Source organism: Macaca fascicularis, chromosome 3 (genome assembly GCF_037993035.2).
Source record: "Macaca fascicularis isolate 582-1 chromosome 3, T2T-MFA8v1.1".
Classification (NCBI taxonomy): domain Eukaryota; kingdom Metazoa; phylum Chordata; class Mammalia; order Primates; family Cercopithecidae; genus Macaca; species Macaca fascicularis.
The window spans coordinates 192,356,849-192,376,458 of NC_088377.1; the positions used below are offsets into that span (position 1 = coordinate 192,356,849).

Below are 19,610 nucleotides of genomic sequence, written 5' to 3' on the forward strand. Positions count from 1 at the left end.
TGGGGGGCATGAATGGGAAAGAGGTGGGAGACCCAGCTCTGCTCCCCATCCCAAAACTGAGATTCACAATGGGGAAGGAAAGGAACTTTAATGAGAAATCAAAACATAGGGAACCAAAGTGCAAATCATCCACCCCCCATGGGGGGGCCATCCTGAACCCCACATCATCCCCTCAGCCCCCTTCAGGCCCCCAGCGCAGGCCCAGGGCCTGGAGCTTCTGCCTCAGGTAGCTCTTGAGCTGGGGCAGGCCTCTCTGGGACTCCAGTTCCTCGAAGGGTAGCTGTGGGGAGAGGATAGGGCAGCAGGTTACCCGCAGGCCGGCAGTAAGGATGCGCCACGGGGAAGGCCAGGGCCACTCACCGGCAGGAGCTGGTAGCCCATCAGGCCCAAGTGCCGCTCCCTCAGGGCCCTCGAGCCCAGCAGCACCCTGCCATCCCGGCAGAAATGCCAGCGTTCCCGCAACACCAGCACCACCCTGCAGGGGGAGGGACGTGACTCAGGGCATGGCAGGCAAGGTGGCCAGAGTTCCCCCACCCTGCCTCCGTTACCTCTGAGCAGGGTCTCGAGTAGTGGGGCTAGAGGCAGCCTGGCCCTGTAGGCAGGACCTTGGTGGGTATGGCAGGAAGGGGTCCTGGGTCCTCACGGGAAGCACAGCACCAGAGCTGCCGACGCACAGCAGGAAGTCTGGAGGGGGAGCAGGGTCGGAGGCCTTAGCCAGAGCTCTGTCTCCATGGGCCTGCCACCTGCCCCTCGCTCACCTGTGCAGTAGCCTGGAGGCACAGTCAGGTCCTGGCGGTATTTCTCCTCCCCCAGCAGCTGGCGCAACCCCTCAGCTACTATGTCCTTGTGACTGAGGAGAAAGGACACCAGTAGCAGGAAGGGCCCGGCCCCTCATCCTAGTCTGTCCCGGTCTAGTGCCACCACCCTGGGTAAAGCCCTCTGCTGCTTCAGGGCCCAGTTTTATGGTGGCCGAGAGCTCCTTAGCTTTGGCTTCATGGTCCCTCTGGCTTTTCCACTCTGCTGCTCCCAGGCTGGCCCCTCCCCTTACCCCAGGCTGCCCCATCCACCTGTACTTGCAGCGGGCACGGTCAGTGATGAGAGGCTGGGGAAAGATGGGCACTTGCTGCCTTCGGGGAAGGCGGGGACCCCGGTATCCTGGGAGCTCCAGCTCCACGGCTGTGTCCAGCAGGGAGAGGTAGCGACGCACAATCAGAGCATGAGGGGTGCCTGTGGGGAGGCGGGGACTGGGGCTCCGGGCTGCAGGCCACCCTGTTCCCCTGCCTCTCCAGCCCTCAGGGGCCCAGCCGGCCATCCTGGCTGCGTACCACTGATGTAGTTGATGAAGCCAGGGGAAAAAACAAAGTGCAGGGCTCTGAAGGGCAGGCACCGCAGTTGGCACAGTGACATCAAGATGTTGACTGTAGCCAGGGGTGCCACCCCTGCTTCCCGAGCCAGGATCCTCTCAAGGCAGGGCATAAACTGCTGTTCCAGGGGCAGGTAGTTCAGCCGCCCAAAGGGCAGAACCAACTTCTGTACCACCTGTGAAGGAAGAGCAGTTCATTACCCAGTGTGAAGTATTGCTGCAGTCATTTTTTACAAGCTAAGCCTTAGAGAGGCTTAGCCCTCAAGTTTGTAACACTGCTGTAAAGACAGGACAGTCCCTACAGCCTCACAGTTCAACAGCAAAGCAGTCACAAGCTGCACGTGACTAATCACCAGACAGGCAGAGGGGACATCACTGTGGGGTTTGGCCCTGAAGACTTCAAGGAGAGGGATGGGTGGAGCTAGGATGGTGCTAAGAGTGCTTTGGGAAACTGCAGAGTTCCAGGAATGCATGCTGGTGACAGGAGGTGGGCAAGTCACAGAGAGGGTGTAGGAAAAGATGCAGGTCCCAGGGGACAGAGAGGGTGTGTCTGCTTCAGGAAAAGGATAGCTGAGCTGCACAGGGTGCTGGGCCTGACGAGGTCCCTGAGAATGACTGAGAGATGCACTGGAGGGTAGGTGGTAAGCCCACCTTGCTGCTGAGCTGGGTTTCCTGAACCACCAGGAAGTGGGCAATGGCTTCCAGAAGCTGGGGCTCCCGTAACCGGTGCCGGGCCAGGTGCTGGGCCAGGAGCACCATCACATGGGGAGTCAGTTCCTCTGGCCTTGCCTCTGTGAAGAACAGCCTGTCATGCTGGGCCTCGGCTGGACCTCCAGCTGGCTCAATTCCACCTCAGCCCAGCCAACTGAGACCACCTTCCTCCTCCTGTCAACCCTCCCAACCCCGTCTGACTTTAACCCCCTCCAGCACCTGCCAGGCTGCTGATCAGATGCTGCCGTGGATACCGCAGAAAACGGGGACAGCTTAGAGCAGCTTCCAACCCTTGCCCACCTCGGAGAAGGGGCTGCAAAGGGGGAGGTGGCTTCGGAGGGAGGCGGAGCCTTCGCTCCTGTTCCAGGGCACACACCAGGGGACCATCAGACGGAAAGCCTGAGGGGGAGAGGTAAAAGGCAGCCTGGTAACAGAGCTGTGCTGCTGCTCCAATCATGGGGTTACTTGAATTCCCCACCTTTCACCTCTCTGTTTCCTGAGCAAGGTGTGCTAGAGTTTAAGTGCAAACACTAAAGAAATGTAAAGTATCACGTGGCTATGAGGTATCAAAATGGTCTGTGGGGAGTACATACAAAGATGGCAAATAGGCTTTCATCTTGTACCAATTGTGACAAATTATGGTGGCTTCCTAGGGCACTCTATTAGCAGGAATCTGAGGTGGCACCCTAGCGAGGCTGGAAGGAGTGCGTTTTTCTCATGATGTCTGCTGCAGACATAGGACGGGAGCAGGAGCAACCATTCCTGGGCAAACACCTGAGAGGCTGGGTCTCCGTCCGTTGTCCTCTACTGTTCTCCCTATTCTTCATTAACACCCAGCCCCCCAGGCGCCCACCTCAAGCCCCTCCTCACCAAGTAAGACTGCAAGGTGCAGACACACGTGGATGGTGTGAATGTCAAAGGAGGGGCAGTTTCGGATGATGAGCTGACTCAAGTCCTGCAGTGTGGCCTGCTCCACAGGAGGGGGCCGTGGCCGAGACCCCAAGAGCTGGCCCAGACGACGAAGCGCCACCGAGTAGTGGTGGACGCGCACTTTGGTGGGGTTCTGGCCCAGCCAGCGCAGCAGCTCCCCAGGGCTCTTTGCCTGTTCCAGAAGCCGCTGCAGTCCTTGCACAGGACCCGCACTGGGGCCTCCTCCAAGAGGCCGGTCCGCCCATTTGCTGAGCCCCAAACAGCAGGGCTGTACTGGAGGGATCAGCAGCAGGCCAGACAGCCGAGCAGGGGAGGTCTGAGCAGAGAGCAGGATTCGAAGCATGGAGTTGGGTGATGGAGACCCTGAGGGGCAGCCCAAAAAAGGGGGTGAGGTTTTCTCCAAAGGGGAGAAAGACCTGCTACCTACTCCTTACCTCACTCCTCATTTAGGGGGCCTGTGGTCAGAGCAACCCTTTGTGACTGCTCTGGGCCTCTTCCCCACCCCGCCCCTCTGCCTCCTTCCACGCCTTTGAAACAGCAATCATAATCCTCAGTGCGCTCAGGGCACTACTTGCAAAGCAATTCCACATGCACCATCTCTGATGCTCCTTACACGCCCGTGAAGAGTAGGCAGGGCTGGCATTACCTCATTTCACCGGTGGAGAAACGCAGGCCCAGAGCAGCTAAGGGGTTAAGTTAAGCCTGAGGTCATTAACCGGGTTAGTGGTCGCGCCCAGTCTGGAGCCCAGGCGGCACCGGCGTGCACTCTCCCGACCACCTCCCTCTCCCGCAGGAGGCGGCGGCGGCACAGAGGGTGGAACGCGGGCTCCGCGGCTGGACGGCGCTGGGTTCCATGCTGGGCGCTCCCACTCACCAGCGGCGTGACCTTGGACAAGTGGCTTCGTCTAAGTCTCCTCACCCGTGAAATGAAATCGCAACGCCCACCTCGCAGGGCGCGCGTGGAGCCCGAGTGCACCGCTTTGCGATGGCGTGGGGTCGGCGAAGTCGGGGGCCCCCACACCCACCCCGACCCAGGGACGCCAGGAGACCGTGGCCGCTGCCGCTAACACCAGCTCCCGCTGCCCTCCCACAGCCCTCCCCGCAGGCGCCACCCCTACATGACTCCCCGGGCCCTGCGCAGGTCGCTCCCTCAGTCGGTCTCGGGGCCCGGGGGCCGGGTTCCCCCCGCGGCCTCCTCATCGGCTGGCCACCGAGTCCGCCATCTTCCCAGCAGCCCCCAGATAGCCGCCCGGACACCAATCCCGAAACAGCTATCGACCAGCGGAGACGTGGCTCCCGGCAGGCACTGCGAGCCAGGGAGCCGTGAGCTCCGCCCGCGGGAAGTGCGCGCGCGGCACCGGGGGCGGGGCCACGGAGGCCGGCGCCAAAGCCAGAGCAGAAGGCAGGGGAGAAGGGAAAGCGGTGGGCCAGAGCCGAGGGCGCCGTCCGTGCCCTTCTCTCCCAAGGGGCGAGGAGTCCCCGCCCGCCATCCCGCACACACTCAGACACACTGCAAGAGTGAAAACTTCACAGTTACTTTAATCTGCACAAGTTCCGGGGAACTCCTATGCCCCTCCCCTTCACCTGCCTCCCACCGTCCTGGCGTCCCCAACTCAGGCCAAGGAGCTGTCAGGGATTGGAGGCGGCTGGGTCCTCCGGCAGAACGCTAAGACGGGCCCCGGGGGCGGCCGGGCTCTGCCCGGGGCCGAGGCAGCGACAGCAGATGCCCGACCCCGAGGAGCCCACTCCCAGTGCGGACTGAGGGCCAGCAGCCCCGGGAGGTGGCCCCGAGCCCCGGTGGTCGCAGGGCGGGGCCTCTGCCAGCCCCTGGAGTCTTCTGCGGCGCAGGGCTGGGCTCCAGGGCAGCGGGAAGAGGCAGGCCGGAGAGACGGGCCTGGGCAGGCAGCAGCTCCCGCTGCGGCGCGGGGAGCAAGGTCCAGAGGGGCCGGCGACGCTGCCAAACGCCCGCGGAGGCACTACGGGCGGTACATGGCGAAGGCCAGGAGACTGAGGAGCAGGGTGAAGCCGGCCAGGCCCAGAGTGGCGGTCAGGGGAAAGAAGGGCCGGTACTGGATCTGGCAGTACCAGAGCAGCAGCAGCAGCAGGAGCAGCAGGGGCAGCAGCAGGCTGCCGATTTCCAGCCCGGAGGGGCCGGGCTCGGACCCCGGCGGGCAGGGGGGATTTGGGGGGCCGACCCTCGTGGACACGTGGCAGTGGAGAACGCAGTTGGGAGGGAGGTGAAGGCTGCCCAGGGTCTGGGTGTCGTCGCCTAGCAGCTGCCCTTGGTAGATGAGTCGCACCTGCTGTTCCCGGCCAGGAAACTGGGTCCTGAGGAGAGAGGGACCTGGGTAAGAGAGCAGGCCTCAGGCAATCCTAGTCCCTGGCCCCGGAACAACACTCCCACCCTTCCCCTGCCCTCCACAACACACCGGCCCTGGCCTGGGAGGGGCAGACTGCCAAGGGAACAAGTGCAGTTGTGATCTGGGGCGCTCAGCGCCTCCAGTATAAAGGAGGGCTGGGTCTTAGGTCTCTCCTGGGGCCTTCTGTGACCACTCCCCCCACCCCTGTCTTCAGCATTGCTCCTGCCTCTTGACCTACGTACCTTTTCAAGGAGCCAATGGTGTCGTGGGGCCAGGCCCTGGCCACCTGCTCTGAATCATTGAGGAATTTCAGCCGTAGCACGAGGGGCTCCTGCGGGGAGTCCGGGGCTGGTGGTGTTGCTGTGACCCCCGTGCTGGGCTCTGGCTGTGCAGCTTGACCTCTGTGTCTCAGGCTGGGGGTCTCTGCCCCTGGGACCTCCGCTCTCATGGTGTCGGTAGCTGCCATGGCTGCGCTGGGCTGGGATGGCGTTGGGGTCCCTGACGGCTGGGGCAGTGGGTCCCCGCCCTCAGCGGTGTGCGTTGAGACCCAGGCGAGGGCCAGCACCAGAAGGCAGGCAAGCACCGAGAAAAGGACGGTCACCTCATCACCCACCCCTTCAATCAGGGTCATGGCGCCTGCCTTGCCCGCCGCGCTACCGAGCTGGAGAGGCACAAAGAGCCCGTGAGGCGCGGGCCCTCTGACCAGGAGCCCTGGAACCTCCACAGGGTCCTGCCCCCACCCCACCGCGACGCTCCCACCGTCCTCAGCCTGGGTTCCCTCACCCACCCCAGGGTACGGGCTGCTTTGCCTCCCAGTCGCCCCAAACTTGCCTCCGGGTGCCCCTTCCCATCGCCGAATCCCAAGTCCTAACTTTCTGTCATCTGAGCTCGAGGTCTTCAACCAGCTCCCAACTCACCCAAACCCTATCCCAAGGTAAGGGCCTAAGCAACGCCTCCCCTAAACTTCACCCCAGCCAAACTTCACGCCCATGCGTATCTATTCTCCTGCCCACTTCACCCCAGTGTGTCTACTCCTTCACCGACTTCACCCCATGCTCATCTACTCCGTTGCTAAAGTTTCTCCGAGGTGGGGGTAGAGCCTCTGTGCCCCCACCCCCCGCCCCCCGCATTACGGTTCACCTAAACCCCACCCGCGGCACAGGACTGCTTCCCAGGCTTCCCCCACAGCAAACGTCAAACTCCGCCCCTGGGCAATCTGGAGCCTCCGAGCGTCACCACCCACCCAGCTCGGTCCCCTCAACCCCACTCCGCGGAGGCCCAACTCCACGCCTTCTCTGGAAGTGTCTCCAAGCCCCGCGGGCTGCCAGACCCCAGATCCCGCCCGGAATCCGAGACTTCACGTTCCCTACCCCCACCCCTCATCACCCCTCCCACCTTCCCGCCCCCCGGAGCCGCAGGAGGGCACGGCGATCCAGGGCAGGGCGGGCGGGGCCCGGCCGGGGCCCTGGGCGGCGGGGTGGGCGCGGTCATGGCGCGGGGACTCACCGCCCGGCTGCCCCAGCTCCATCGCGGCCCCTCGGACACTTCCGGGCGGGAGGCGCGGAGGTCGCAGGCACCTGAAGCACCCCTCCTTCCTCGCCGCCGCGGCCCGGGGCATTGTGGGACTTGTAGTCCGGCGCCGCTCTGTCTCCGCCCTCCGCCCTGCGGACCCACGTGCTGGGCTCCACCCGCGGTTCTCTGCTCCAGCAGATCGCGGAGGGGTCGGTGGGGACGGCTTTGGGGGGTTGCGCTACCGGCTAGAGGTTTGGGCGGCAGCAGGGTCCGCCCCCTCCCCCGCCAACAGCCAGAGCATCTGTCACACCAGACACCGACGTCAGCTGAAGCACGTCAGAACACCCGTGTTCGTGATGCAGTGAGGAAGGCTCTGAGGAACTCAGGTGGCCCCTACCCTTATGTCAGAGTGGACGCCAGAAGGCACTTTGGCCACCAAAATTAATTCTTCAGCCCAGAGCCCAATATCCATGGGCTGTCCCACTAGGCTGGCCAGGGATACCCATCCTCAGGGCTGCCCCTTTCCTTGGTCCCCTCCTCCACCTTGCTCTTTCAGGACTGTGGAAGAAGCATAGACCTTGGAACCTGGCACAAATCCTGATCCCTTATCCTGTGCTTCTCAGCTATATGACCTTGGGTGGGTTATTGAATCTCTCTAAAGATTAATTTCTTCCTTTCTGAAACATACGTCGTAAGTCAATCATAAGGAAGAAATTAGATGTTTTATTTAAAAGTGTGAAAACTAAGGTACATGTCACACAGTAGCTATTTGCTCACCTCCGCTCAAAGCTGGTCTCTGGAATCGGATCCTGGTGTGTTACTGTGTGGATGACATTGAATCCCAGGCCTGTGGATATCTGTGGATTTTTCCCTCTGGGCTCCTGTAGCCACAGAGATCTCACATCCTGGTTTTTACAGGCCAGTCTTGATTTAAAATAATCTATCCTAGTTTTCCCATAGTTCTTGCCTACTGTGGGAGCAAGTGGCCCAAATATTGCCTTAGGAATGTCAGTCTAGATTGATACCATACAGAACTAACCTATCTAGTTCCATCCCTCCTGTTCATTCATTTATTCTACTAACATATTTTTAAAAGATATACTATGGCCAGGCGCGGTGGCTTATGTCTGTAATCCTGGCACTTTGGGAGACCGAGGTAGGTGGATCACTGAGGTCAGGAGTTCGAGACCAGCCTGGCCAACATGGTAAAAGCCCATCTCTACTAAAAAAAAAAAAATACAAAAATTAGTTGGATGTGGTGGAGGGTGCCTGTAATTCCAGCTACTCAGGAGGCTGAGGCAGGAGAATCACTTGAACGTGGGAGGTGGAGGTTGCAGTGAGCTGAGATCGAGCCACTGCACTCCAACCTGGGCAACAGAGTGAGACTCTGTCTTGAAATATATATATGCATATATATATATATATATATATATATATATATATATGCACACACACTATTTGCCAGGCATTGTGCAAGATACTGGGAATAAAATGGTGAATCAGACCATCTTCCTGCCCTCATGTGGCTCCATATACTAGTAGAGGAGCTAGTCGTGTGAACAGCCCATCAGAGCTATAACAGGTGTGTGCTAGTTGCTGGGGCAACACATTTGAGGAGCTCTTTGCTCTTAGTATCTCTTTTGGGAGGTATACCTGGTGCTACTTCCTGCTGTCAATTCTAATTAAGCATCTAAAAGAGATGTTGGATGTTACTTTTAGAATTATACATCAGAACTAGGTTTTCTGTTCAACCACTATATTTTGCAGATGAAACCCAGAGAGGGCACAAGATATCCTTAAGGTTATGCAGGGAGATAGAAACACAGACACAGATTCCTCAGGAGCTTAGGAGACCCTATGTGTTGATTAGCTTGCACCAGGTGCTTTGGAAGGTACAAGGAACTCAGGAATAGTGACTGGGTTGGTACTGGGGCTGAGTTGTGTGGGTAATCAAATGGTGGACAGCTTCATGCTGGGAAAAGATCCAGCTTGGCCGGGGAAGTGGAAGTGTGTGTAAAAAGGACGATGTGTGTCAGTGATGCCCGAGGATATCTGGGGGTAGCAGATACCCTGCAACATCTCTGGGAGATTTATTGGCTGGGGCCACTGCTCTGCAAATGTCACCTCTTGTAGGTTTTAGGAAACCTGTGTGTGTGTGTGTGTGTGAGTGTGTGTGTCTTGGGGTGGGTGGGGGGGGGGCGGCTAACAACTGCAGCCCACTTTGGCAATGGCACTGCAGAGGACATTGCAGGGAGCTACCTGACCCTAGAGGGAGTGAAAGGACAGGATGGACAAGGGGTGAGGACAAGAAAAATTGAGAGCCACGTGGGCTTTGGTTGGTCTCTCCAATGGGATGAGTAGGGGAGAAAGGCATATATTTCATCCCTCCCTCTTCTTCCTCTGTGTACCAATGGGGTCGGGTAGCATTTAGCTAATCTCCCAAGTCCAGCAGGGGGACGGTCTTTTAGGAGAGGCCGATCACGAGAAGGTAAGAGTAGAGACGAGTTTGTTCAAAGTGTCATTTCCAGGGGCGTGCCGATGATGAAGCGCTCAGGGAGAACTGGAAATAGCAGCCCAGAACCCATCCCAGCCTCTTGAGCTGCAGCCGGCAGTGGAGAGACTGGGCAGGGAGCCAGGGAGAAAACTCTGGCAGCCGGGTGGTCTCTAGGGCTGACCTCGGAGCCTGGGGACAGGGGAGCCTATGCCGCACTGAAGGCGGGACGCTGTAAGCGAGGAGCGGCTGGGCCTGGGCGGGCTCCTCGACCAATCAGCCTCGGTCAGCAGCACCCTCAGGCGCAGGGCACTGTTTGGGCATTGCCTAGAGATCGGACACCCGGCCCAGATCAGCGCAGGGAGGCGAAAGCGACAGCCGGGCGCGGGAGGAGACCAGGGCAGCTGTCCCCTCGGAGAGGGTGGCCCTCGAGGCAATGCGGGTGGGGGCTGGTGAGGAGGCGGAAGGGCCGAAGCTGAGTGGGAGGGGCCCGGGCGCCTGGGCTGGAGCGCGCGGCTCGGGGGTGGAGGCTGAAGAGTCAGCTAGCGAGCGAGGGGCGGGGGCGCCCGGGCCGGCGCGCAGGAGGGGCGGGGGCGGCGGGGAGGGGGGCTCGGGCTGCGTGTGCCGGAGCCGGCGGGGGCGGCGGTGCGTGCGCATGACGCGGGGGGAGGGCCCGGGCCGCGCGCTCCCGGTCCCGTTGTTGTTGCCGCTGGAGGCTGCTCCGAGGCAGCGGGATCACGGCGCCGGGAAGCGCTCGGCAGCGGCGGCCACAGCGTGCGCGGCGGCGCCTCCTGGCCTCGGCCTCCGGCCCCCGGCCCCCGGCTCCATGCGCTAGCCCCGCGCCACCAGCCCAGTAATCCCGGCCCCGCCAGCCCCGCGCGCCCGCTCGCCGCCGCCGCCTCCGCCGCGCCGCCCCGGGCCCGCCTCAGGCCCCACGGCTCCGAAGCCATGAACTTCCAGGCGGGCGGGGGGCAGAGCCCGCAGCAGCAGCAGAGCCTGGCGGCTCCGGGGGGCGGCGGCGGCGGCGGCGGCGGCAGCGCGGGGGGCGGCGGGCAGTTCGGCGGCGCGGGGCCCGGGGCCGGGGGCGGCGGCGTCCCCTCGCAGCAGCTGGCCGGCGGGCCCCCCCAGCAGTTCGCGCTCTCCAACTCCGCGGCCATCCGGGCCGAGATCCAGCGCTTCGAGTCCGTGCATCCCAATATCTACGCCATCTACGACCTGATCGAGCGCATCGAGGATTTGGCGCTGCAGAACCAGATCCGCGAGCACGTCATCTCCATCGAGGGTGAGCGAAGCCGGGGGCTGCGGGAGCAGGGGCGCGGTGGCCTCTCCGGCTCCGGTCGAGGGCTCCACGGGCCGGTCCTGGCCATGCTCTCCCTGTCGGGGGTCCTTGCGCGCTTGAGGTCCAGGCCACGAGGTTTGCCGATCTGTGCTGCAGAACCGGCGGGCAGCTTCGCCATATCTCGTTCGGGGACACTTTGGGGTTGGGGGTTTTCTGCTCACTGTGCTCCAGGGCGCGAAGGTGGTGTCGCTTCGGGGGGCCAGGACCAGATCTATCCAGGCCTGGCCGGGGAAGGTGGGCGCGGCAGAGGGCTTCAGCTGCCGGGAGGTGGGGCCGTGACCGGGGAGGCATCTTAGCCGCTGCCCGGGCCCTGCTCCGCAGTGGGGCGGGGGATCGGAGCCTCGCGTTAGTGGATGGCAGCCTTCCCTGGCCCAGCGCCCGCAGGCCCGGAGGGTGGCGCTCGCCGCGGCGCCCTCTCCCGACGCACACCCCCTACGCCGCGGCGGCCAAGCGGGCGCGGGCCGGGCCTGGCGCTGGGCTGCGGCGCCGCGACCGCGTGGGAGGCGCCGGCAGGTCCATCCGCGCCTTGGCCGGGTCGTGAGCGCGCCAGGGACCCGCGGCTCCTCGGTCTGGAGGCAGCCGCGGGGCAGCCGGGCGCTGACTGACCTCCAGGGACACCGCACCCGGAGTCGGGGACTGGAAATCCCCGGCCACTGCGCTGCCTAGCGCTTTTTTCTCTGGGCCCTTAGGCCCTGGACTTTCGACCATTGAGGGCACAGGAAGTAGGGGCACGCTGCTGGTAGATGGCTCGCAAGCCCTGGTGTGGTGGGTGCTGGCGGCACCCGCAATCAGGCCAGTGGCATGGTGACCTTCGAGCGGGCACGGACAGATGGGCCTCGCCCTGGGCCATCTGCTTCCTCCCCCAGCTCTGTTTGAAAGGGGACGCCCACCGGCAGGTGGTGGGTTTGGCCTCCGTGGAAATGCAGCGAGAGCCAAGGCCTTTTGCCATAACATGGAGTTGTGGGCAGGGGCCTGTTCCTGACTTGGGCCTTAAGGTTAGGGCCCCACTCCCAGCTTCATCTGCTTGCCTGAGGTTCTGGGGGGTAGTGCACCTGAACACCTCCCTTTCTACTTTCAGAGGCCCCCATAGCTGAGGAAGGAGTATTGGGTCTGGGGGGACCCCATGTAGTGCTGGGTCCTATCTTTTGTTGTGACATGGCAGTCTGACTTCCTTCTGCCTTTTCCCAACCGGTTCTTATTTCTTTCCTCTCAAGGCTGAGTTCTCTGTGAACTAATTAGGTGACAGAAAAATCTCATTAACGTGGATCTGAGTAAATGGCCTGAATCACCGCTGTAGCTGGGGACTAGGAGATGGCATTTGTGCGAGCCCTGGGCCCCACAGAGAGAAGATGACCAGTTTTTCCTCTTAGATCTGAAGAGGGTGGAGGCGGGAGAGACCGTTGCTGCAGCTTCACTGTCCTTGGAGGAAGTAAAGACATTCCTGATTTGCTCCAAGCTTGCCTTCCCCCAGCTCCTTCTGGAGGGCGACAAGCCTCGTGGGCTGGCCACAGGAGGGTGGGGGCACATCTGCTTCCGAGCTTTTCCCAGAGCAGGGACAGGTTTCCGGGCTCCCCAGCGCTCCAGCTTGATAAGCAGCGACCCCTCCTCCCCAGCTCAGGGGAGCCTCTGGTTGAGCATCTTTTGTGATGTGAAGGCTGTGATTCCTGGGGCGCCCTTGAGTTTTTTGCCTCGTCTTAAATTTAACACAACAGGCAGAATTTCCCCTCCTAGAGCCCTCCCCTGACCAACTTCTCCATTGCGGTTTGGAAATACCCCACGGTTCCAGCTACTAGGCCTGGAATCTCGGCCTCACCCTCGTGAAATCCTGGGAGCCGGTGTCTCATTGTCACCAGACCGACCCAGCTGCGGCTCACACATCCGTTCTCAGCCCTGCTGTTCCCACTCCTGGGCCCTGCTACCCTGCTCTCCCTCCCTCCCCCCTGCCCAGCCTCTCCTGGCACCGTCATCTTTATCCACCTCACCTCTCTTGCGTTCCCACTTTTCTGCTGTAGACAGTCTTCAAAAGAAAAAAAAAAACACTCCTTCTTCAATTTCTGCCCTATATCCTTCCTGCGATAGAACTCCTCTCCATCTGCCAAACCATATTGCTTCTGTCCTGCGAAGCCGCGTCCCCACCTTCTTTCTGCAAGGAGGGAGAGGCGCAGACTCCCTGGGCGTTTCTGAGCACACTCTGAGGCTGGACTGAGACTGAGCCCTCCACCCCCAGCCCCAGGGTCGAACAGACCTAGGCTGTTACATAAACACAGTGTCAGCTGGGAGCCAGCTCCTATGTTTCCTGGGGGTAAGCCTCTCCGTGGAAAGGGGCGGCATGTTCCGAGTGTATAACAAAGCCTCCCCCACTGTTTAGACTTCGGTGAAGGGTTTGTTTGTCCCAGCTCTGAAGGTGACGTGGGACCTGCGGTCAGGATCCATTCGGCTCTGAGGAAGTGCAGTGGGCACTTAGGCCTCCTGTAGTCTCTCTGCCACTCATAGTCACTTCTGACCCTGTGTCCAGGGCAGGAGGAAGCAGGGGATGTTTGGCTTTCCTGTGTTTCAGGACAGGATTTGAGGGGAGGGAGACCATTTTGAAAAGTTCCTTTCCCACCAGAGGCCAAGGAAAGAGGAAACCTGCCCATTACTTGGGCTGAGGGAGTGGAAGAAGTACCACCTTCAGCTGGGAGGGAGAGCTGGAGGGCTCACTATGTGCAGAACCTCTGAACTACCTTCACCTCACTAGTGGGGAAACTGAGGCTCAGAGAAGGAAGGGAGCCAAGCGGGTACAGCCAGAGAGAGTCTGGGCCTTCAACAGGAGCCCGCTTCCTGCTTGGCACTCACCTACAGAGAGCGCTCCCTGACAGCTTGGGTTTCCTGGCTGAGTCCTAGAAAGAAGGATGCAGGAGAACCAGGGCCTCAGTCCAAATGGGGACACTGGGCATGTGGAGTGCAGGAAGTTGGACCAAGCTAGCCAGGAGCCCTGAGAAGCTGTTGGGAGAAGCAGCCTGGGATCCAGCAGGTCCTGGGAAGGTCTGCTGGTCCCAGTCAGTGTGTGCAGGTGAGGGCCCCCGCACAGAGGAGGAGCAGGGGCTGGGGGAGGGGCTGGGGTCCCCTCTGGCAGTTCCGGAGGAGCTCCCCAGCTGGAAGTGGAGGTGGACCTATTAGGTGTGTGTGTGCCATATGGCTACTATTGTGTGTGCCGGAGCTGGGCTTTGTCAACTGGGTGACTTGCTCAAGTTTCTCCATTGTTTTCCCCCTAGGGCTTTTTTTTTTTTTTTTTTTAAACAGTTACTTTGAGCATTCCAGCCAGCCTGGCCTGGCCACCAGAGCGTTCTCACTTACACCCTTACCCACTCACTTTCATTCAGTTCACAGATTGCCTGCCCTGGGCTGTGGGCTTGGTGACATCCTAAAGGGACTATGGTAAAGAGATGTGGTGGTTTCTTGTTTGGGTCAAGCCTCAGCTAGACAGAGAAGGGGCCACAGCTGTGACCACAGTTGGGTGGCAGCTCAGATGGAGAGTAAGATGGTGCACATGGCAGGGCGCGGTGGCTCACGCCTGTAATCCAAACATTTTGGGAGGCCGAGGTGGGCGGATTGCGAGGTCAGGAGATTGAGACCATCCTGACCTAACACGATGAAACCCCGTCTCTACTAAAAATGCAAAAAATTAGCCGGGCGTGGTGGCGGGAGCCTGTAGTCTCAGCTACTCGGAAGGCTGAGGCAGGAGAATGGCGTGAACCTGGGAGGTGGAGCTTGCAGTGAGTCCAGATCGCACCACTGTGCTCCAGCCTGGACAACAGAGTGAGACTCCATCTCAAAAGAAAAAAAAAAAAACGGCACACGCCCTGGCAGCCCGCAGCCCTCAGCCCTTAAGCACACCTGAGGTTTTAGTGTTTGTGTCTGTTTCTGTTTGTCATGTGACTTGATCCTGGAGGACTGGCATGATGATCCCTGTGTTTGTGCCAGGGGGCTCTCTTGAGCTTTCCTTACTGTTCCTCGGTGGGTACTCCCTGGCCGGGCCCCGCATTCCCCTGTGGGCCCTGCTGCACCACACACTGCTGAGGTTGCCTTCAAAGACGAGGACTAGGGAGGTCTGGGATGGGTGCCGGGGACATGCATCTGGAGCCAGCCGGGGCCCCTCTGGCAATTTGTTGGTTTAGGGACTGAGTGTCTCATGGGGGCCTGGTTGCTTATGTAGGACTTTGCTCACAAGAGTTCTAGGAATTCTGAAAAAGAGCATAACCATGTGGGTGCTAGTAGCCAGAGAAAGCTTCATTTGTTCCAGACACATTCATTTAGCTCCTACTGTGTGGCCCAGTTGCATCTAGCACAGTGAAAAGCAGACCATCAAAGGAGAGGAAGGGAGAGAAGGGGCCAGAAGGTCTGGGCTTGGTGCGCCTGGAGAGAACGACTCAGCCTGTAGGAGGTGCCAGAGAGGCACTGGGAGTACAGAAGGAGACCGAGATTTTCAGAACACCAGGGCAGGGCAAAGGTCAGAGACTTGGGAAACCTCATCACTTCTTTCTTCCGGGTCAGAAGCCAGCACGGGAAGACCTGTCCAGCCTGATCTCAGGCTGCATGGCCTCGTGGGAACCCCTGGTACCCTGCTCAGTCCAGGGTCTCAGCTCTGGCTCTTCCCAGCAGTGGTACCCCATAGAGGAAGCAGTCCTTGTCCCTGTGGTGCCACCTGGCTATCTTCCTGTATCATTTATTTCTTTCATCAAACGTGTGCCAGGCCTGGGGGTCAGGAGGGTTCCCACATGGAGGAAACAGAATGATTAAGATAACAGAGGCAGGAGAACATAGAGTAGCTCTTGGAATGGCAATTTGGACTCTGCAGCTTGGGTGTTAAGTTGTAGGAGATGGGTGGGTGAGGTGGGCAGGACCCTGGTGAAGGAGTATTTCATGCTTTCTCCAGTATTTATTTCCACCCTGCCGTGTTCCTAGAAACCACAGGAGTTGGTGCGTCATTCTGCAGGAGATGGGCGTCACGAGGGTTTAAGCCTTTAACAAGGCTTGAGCCACGCCAGTGTCCACACCACTCGTTTGTGCTTGTGAGCCCCCTACCAGCTGTCAGCACATTCCTGGCCCAGAAGCAGAGGGAGCGAGGTACCCTTCTTGGAAAGCAGATGTAGCCTGGGAAAGCCGAGGCTGTGGGGAGACAGACACCCCCATAAGCACTCCCATGACCCTGTGTGGCATTGCCTAAACATCCACCTGTTGTGTTAGTTTCTTTTTAATATTCAGGTAACTGGAAATTAGTTTAATCAGATGCTTTCCTCCTGACCCCTAGCTGACTTAAACCATGCAGGCCAAGCAATAAGGGAGCTCATTTTGGAGCGCGGAGTTGAGGTGGGGAGGTGGGGTGAGCCCAGCCACCTGCTTTGAGGGTGCAGAGACTGGGTGGTGCATGTTCCACCCAAGAATGTTCTTCCCTCTGCCAGGCTCACTGCTGGGGGTTGGAATGAGGCTGTGCAACACTTTGTATCTCATAGTTTATTTTCCGAGAGGAGGGTCTTTTTTGGATTTGCAAGTATCATTTCCATTTCACAAGTGAGACAGCCTAGGTCCTAGATTAAGTAACTTTCCTGAAGCCATGCAGTGAGCGGAGGATGCAGGGATTTCCTCTGGTTCTCCAACTCCAGGTCTCTGTGGTTTGCCTTGCATGTATGGGCTGAATAAGTTTTGGTGGCCACACCACATCAGCCCTTAAAAGCTGCTTCTACAGGAAACTTTATGAGAGTCAAACAGACCAGAGTTTAACTCTTGGAAGCCTTTAGAATATAATTTTAGGGTGAACTAGGACTCCTGCTCCCTACTATAATTTTCTTCTGCTCCCCACTATAATTTTCTTCTGGATGTCTTCAGTCTCCAACTGAATTGAATGGTGGCTCTCTGAGGCGTCTCTCTCCCATGGGTAGCACGGATGTAGCATATAGTAGACAGATGTTTGCTTAAGAAACATATATATATATAAAATATATATGTATATATGTGTGTATATATATTTTTGGAGACAGGGTCTCACTCTGTTGTCCAGGCTGAAGTGCAGTGGTACAGTCCTAGCTCACTGTAGCCTCAAATTCCTGGGCTCAAGCGATCCTCCACCTCAGTCTCCCAGGTAGCAGAGACTACAGATATGCACCACCACACCCAGCTAATTTTTTCATTCTTTGTAGAGATGGGGTCTTGCTATGTTGTCCAGCCTGGTCTTAGACTCCTGGATTCAAGTGATTTTTCCACCTCGGCCTCCCAAAGTGCTGGGATTACAGGCATGAGCCACCACCGTGCCCAAATGCATATTTAATTCAAATTTCATTTTAATGTGTTTAAGGGATGAAAGTAAATACATGGGCCGGGCGCGGTGGCTCAAGCCTGTAATCCTAGCACTTTGGGAGGCTGAGACGGGCAGATCACGAGGTCAGGAGATCGAGACCATCCTGGCTAACACGGTGAAACCCCATCTCTACTAAAAACAATACAAAAAATTAGCCGGGCGCTGTGGTGGGCGCCTGTAGTCCCAGCTACTCCGGAGGCTGAGGCAGGAGAATGGCATAAACCCGGGAGGCGGAGCTTGCAGTGAGCTGAGATAGACTCCGTCTCAAAAAAAAAAAAAAAAAAAAAAAAAAAGAAAGTAAATACATGCTTGTTAAAAGCCATTCACATGTAGAAGTAGGAAGGTGGCTGCCCGGCCTCCCCTCTCCTGGGGGGATCTGCGGTGGGCGGTCAGATCTGCATCATTCTGGTCTTTTTTCTATGAACGACTCTTTGACTCTTCGCTGGATTTGCTGTTACTAGGCTTTTGCAGCAAACGTGGGATTGTTGTGGAAAATGCTTTGCTGGGAGAAGGGGAGCCAGAGATTCACAAAAGGAGGCTCCTGCATTCATTTACGTATTTGGCAGCTCCTAGGCTGGGAGTCAGGATACCTGGGTTCCCGTCCCTGTTCTGCCACTAACTGGCTGTGAGAGCTGGGGCAAGTCTGCTCTGGACGCATCTTCCGAGAGTCACATTCTGGTTGTCTATGCAGCTAGCTGTGACCCTGGCGTGAGTATCTGGAACAGGCCAGGCTTGTCTCCCTGGCCAGGGGTCTTGTCTGTCAAATGAGGACCTGAGCTGGGGTCCCTAAGATCTGTTCTGAGGCTGCCTCTGTCCCTGCAGCACTTTGAGATGCGCTACCTTGGAGCCCTCCAGGAACTGATAATCAGAAGGGATCCTGTGGGGAGAGGTGAGATTTTCTGTGCCTCCGTTTCCTTACCTGGGATGGGTCATGACAAAGCTGCCACCGCCTCTGCCACTTGGTAATGCTGAGGATTGAGACCCCCTCTCTGGTGTGTTTAGAACAGTGCCTAGCGCATCATAAGCACAGGTGAAATATCAGGCATTATTCTGAAAGGTGGCAGAGTATCCTGTGTAAGGGAATGCTGTTTATTATGTAACTCCTTGTACGCTTGTCTCATTATTGCTTTTGGACAAATTTTCAGAAGAAAATGGTCAGACGCTGGGGTCGGCACATTTTTAGGGCTTTTGCGGCACTCTGGCACACTGCCCTCCAGAAAGGCCATTTGCTTTCCAGGCATAGAGACAGCCTGGAGTTCCCTGCCTCACTTCCCCGGGACCCCTTCTCCATCTGATATGTAAGAACAAAAAAAGACTAAATGACCCTCGTTGTTTTACTTTGCTTGACTTTGATTACTAGTTCATCACTAGCTATTTAATTATTGGATTCACTTTGACTATTAGTGAGATTCAATATTAAAACATCTTTGGGGAGTCATTTGCATTTTGTTCATTCTCTACATATCCTTTTTTCATTTTACTCTTGGTTTGTTACTCTTTTTTCTTTTTGTAAAAATGGGGTTTCACTATGTTGCCCAGGCTGGTTGTAAACTCCTGGCCTCAAGTGATCTTCCGGTCTTGACCTCCCAAAGTGCTGGCATTTCAAGTGTGAGCCACCATGCCTGGCCTCCCCTCCCTCCCTCCCTCCCTCCCTCCTCTCCTTCCTCCTTCCCTCCATCCCTTTCTTCCTCCCTTCCTTCCTCAGAATATTGGTCTGTCACCCAGGCTGGAGTGTAGTGACGCGATCATAGCTCACTGCAACTTCAAACTCCTAAGCTCAAGCAATCCTCCCACCTCAGCCTCTTCAGTAGCTGGGACTCAGGCATGTGTCACCACATCTAACTAATAATTTTTAAAATTGCCTTGTAGAGACAGGTTCTGTGTCGCCCAGGCTGGTCTCAAACTCTTGGCCTCAAGTGATCCTCCTGCCTCCACCTCCCAATATTGAGTTGAAGACTGTTTTAATCTCTTTTAATGTAGGTTTTTCTACAATGTACATCTATCTGTCTGCTACAAGTCAGGCACTGTCTGAGCCCCATAATCAGTACTTTGGCCTCAATGTGCCCTGAGCTGAGCAGACAGTGCCATCCTCTGGGCCACCCAGGAGGCTGAGGCTGGCTGTGCCTGCTCCATACCATATCCCCAGATGGCTGTGCCTTAGGGCTTTGTGCCTGTTCCTTTTTCTGCCAGAACTCCTCCTTGCCACTGTAGGGGTGCCTGCCTACAGCAGCTTCCCTTTTGCCTTTTCAGTTTGGTGTTTTGATAGCTTGCAAACCTGAAACCCCAGGGCCTGGAGTGGGATCAAAGCCTGTCACAGGGGCAGAGGGAGGACCGAAAAGTCTAGACCCCTCCAGGGATCTCTGCTCTGCTTCTGCTGGGATCCCCACCCCTTCCTGGGCCTGGGCTTTTCCAGGCACTGGTGGATGGCACTTCTGTGCCTGGAGGATGTTTTGGTTAAAGATGCTCTAAATGTCTTGTCCAATCACAGTTGTACAAAAAAAAAAAAGACAAAAAAAAGATACCAGAAAGGCAAGCCCCAGAGCCTTTGTTGGAGAAGAGTTGGGACATTT

The 19,610-nt window shown here is 58.0% G+C and overlaps 3 protein-coding genes across 26 annotated transcripts in view; 1 reads left to right on the forward strand and 2 right to left on the reverse strand.

Annotated features, from left to right (window-relative positions):
* Positions 1 to 69: 69 nt before the first annotated feature.
* Positions 70 to 4,251, reverse strand: FASTK (Fas activated serine/threonine kinase). 17 transcript variants are annotated; one of them, XM_074036365.1, is made up of 11 exons: positions 3,879 to 4,251; positions 3,651 to 3,687; positions 2,945 to 3,367; positions 2,375 to 2,473; positions 2,015 to 2,154; positions 1,326 to 1,539; positions 1,068 to 1,227; positions 759 to 850; positions 549 to 684; positions 361 to 475; positions 70 to 280 (listed from the first exon to the last, which is right to left on the reverse strand). In XM_074036365.1, the coding sequence occupies exons 3-11, from the start codon at positions 3,345 to 3,347 to the stop codon at positions 173 to 175; spliced, it is 1,467 nt and encodes a 488-aa protein (XP_073892466.1). In that variant the 5' UTR covers positions 3,348 to 3,367; positions 3,651 to 3,687; positions 3,879 to 4,251; the 3' UTR covers positions 70 to 172. The 17 variants fall into 17 exon arrangements, 11 of the variants coding, with proteins under 11 accessions (XP_073892466.1, XP_073892464.1, XP_045244043.2 ...); XM_074036363.1 differs by having other exon boundaries at positions 2,294 to 2,473; XR_012433044.1 differs by lacking the exon at positions 1,068 to 1,227 and having other exon boundaries at positions 2,294 to 2,473.
* A 272-nt stretch (positions 4,252 to 4,523) lies between these two features.
* On the reverse strand, positions 4,524 to 6,910 carry TMUB1 (transmembrane and ubiquitin like domain containing 1). 3 transcript variants are annotated; one of them, XM_005551192.5, is made up of 3 exons: positions 6,871 to 6,910; positions 5,607 to 6,025; positions 4,524 to 5,332 (listed from the first exon to the last, which is right to left on the reverse strand). In XM_005551192.5, the coding sequence occupies exons 2-3, from the start codon at positions 5,993 to 5,995 to the stop codon at positions 4,981 to 4,983; spliced, it is 741 nt and encodes a 246-aa protein (XP_005551249.1). In that variant the 5' UTR covers positions 5,996 to 6,025; positions 6,871 to 6,910; the 3' UTR covers positions 4,524 to 4,980. The 3 variants fall into 3 exon arrangements, with proteins under 3 accessions (XP_005551249.1, XP_015303781.2, XP_045244048.1); XM_015448295.4 differs by having other exon boundaries at positions 6,760 to 6,910; XM_045388113.3 differs by lacking the exon at positions 6,871 to 6,910 and adding an exon at positions 6,608 to 6,708.
* Positions 6,911 to 7,038: 128 nt separating this feature from the next.
* AGAP3 (ArfGAP with GTPase domain, ankyrin repeat and PH domain 3) overlaps positions 7,039 to 19,610 on the forward strand; it is a 60,082-nt gene continuing 47,510 nt past the window's right edge. For 4 of the 6 annotated variants that reach the window (XM_045388103.2, XM_005551195.4, XM_045388105.2 and 1 more), the window contains exon 1: positions 10,067 to 10,649. In XM_045388103.2, the coding sequence (XP_045244038.1) occupies positions 10,316 to 10,649 (334 nt within the window). In that variant the 5' untranslated portion in view covers positions 10,067 to 10,315. Of the gene's footprint in view, positions 7,263 to 10,066; positions 10,650 to 19,610 lie in introns of those variants that run through there. The other 2 variants (XM_045388104.2, XM_074036356.1) reach the window with 1 other exon arrangement.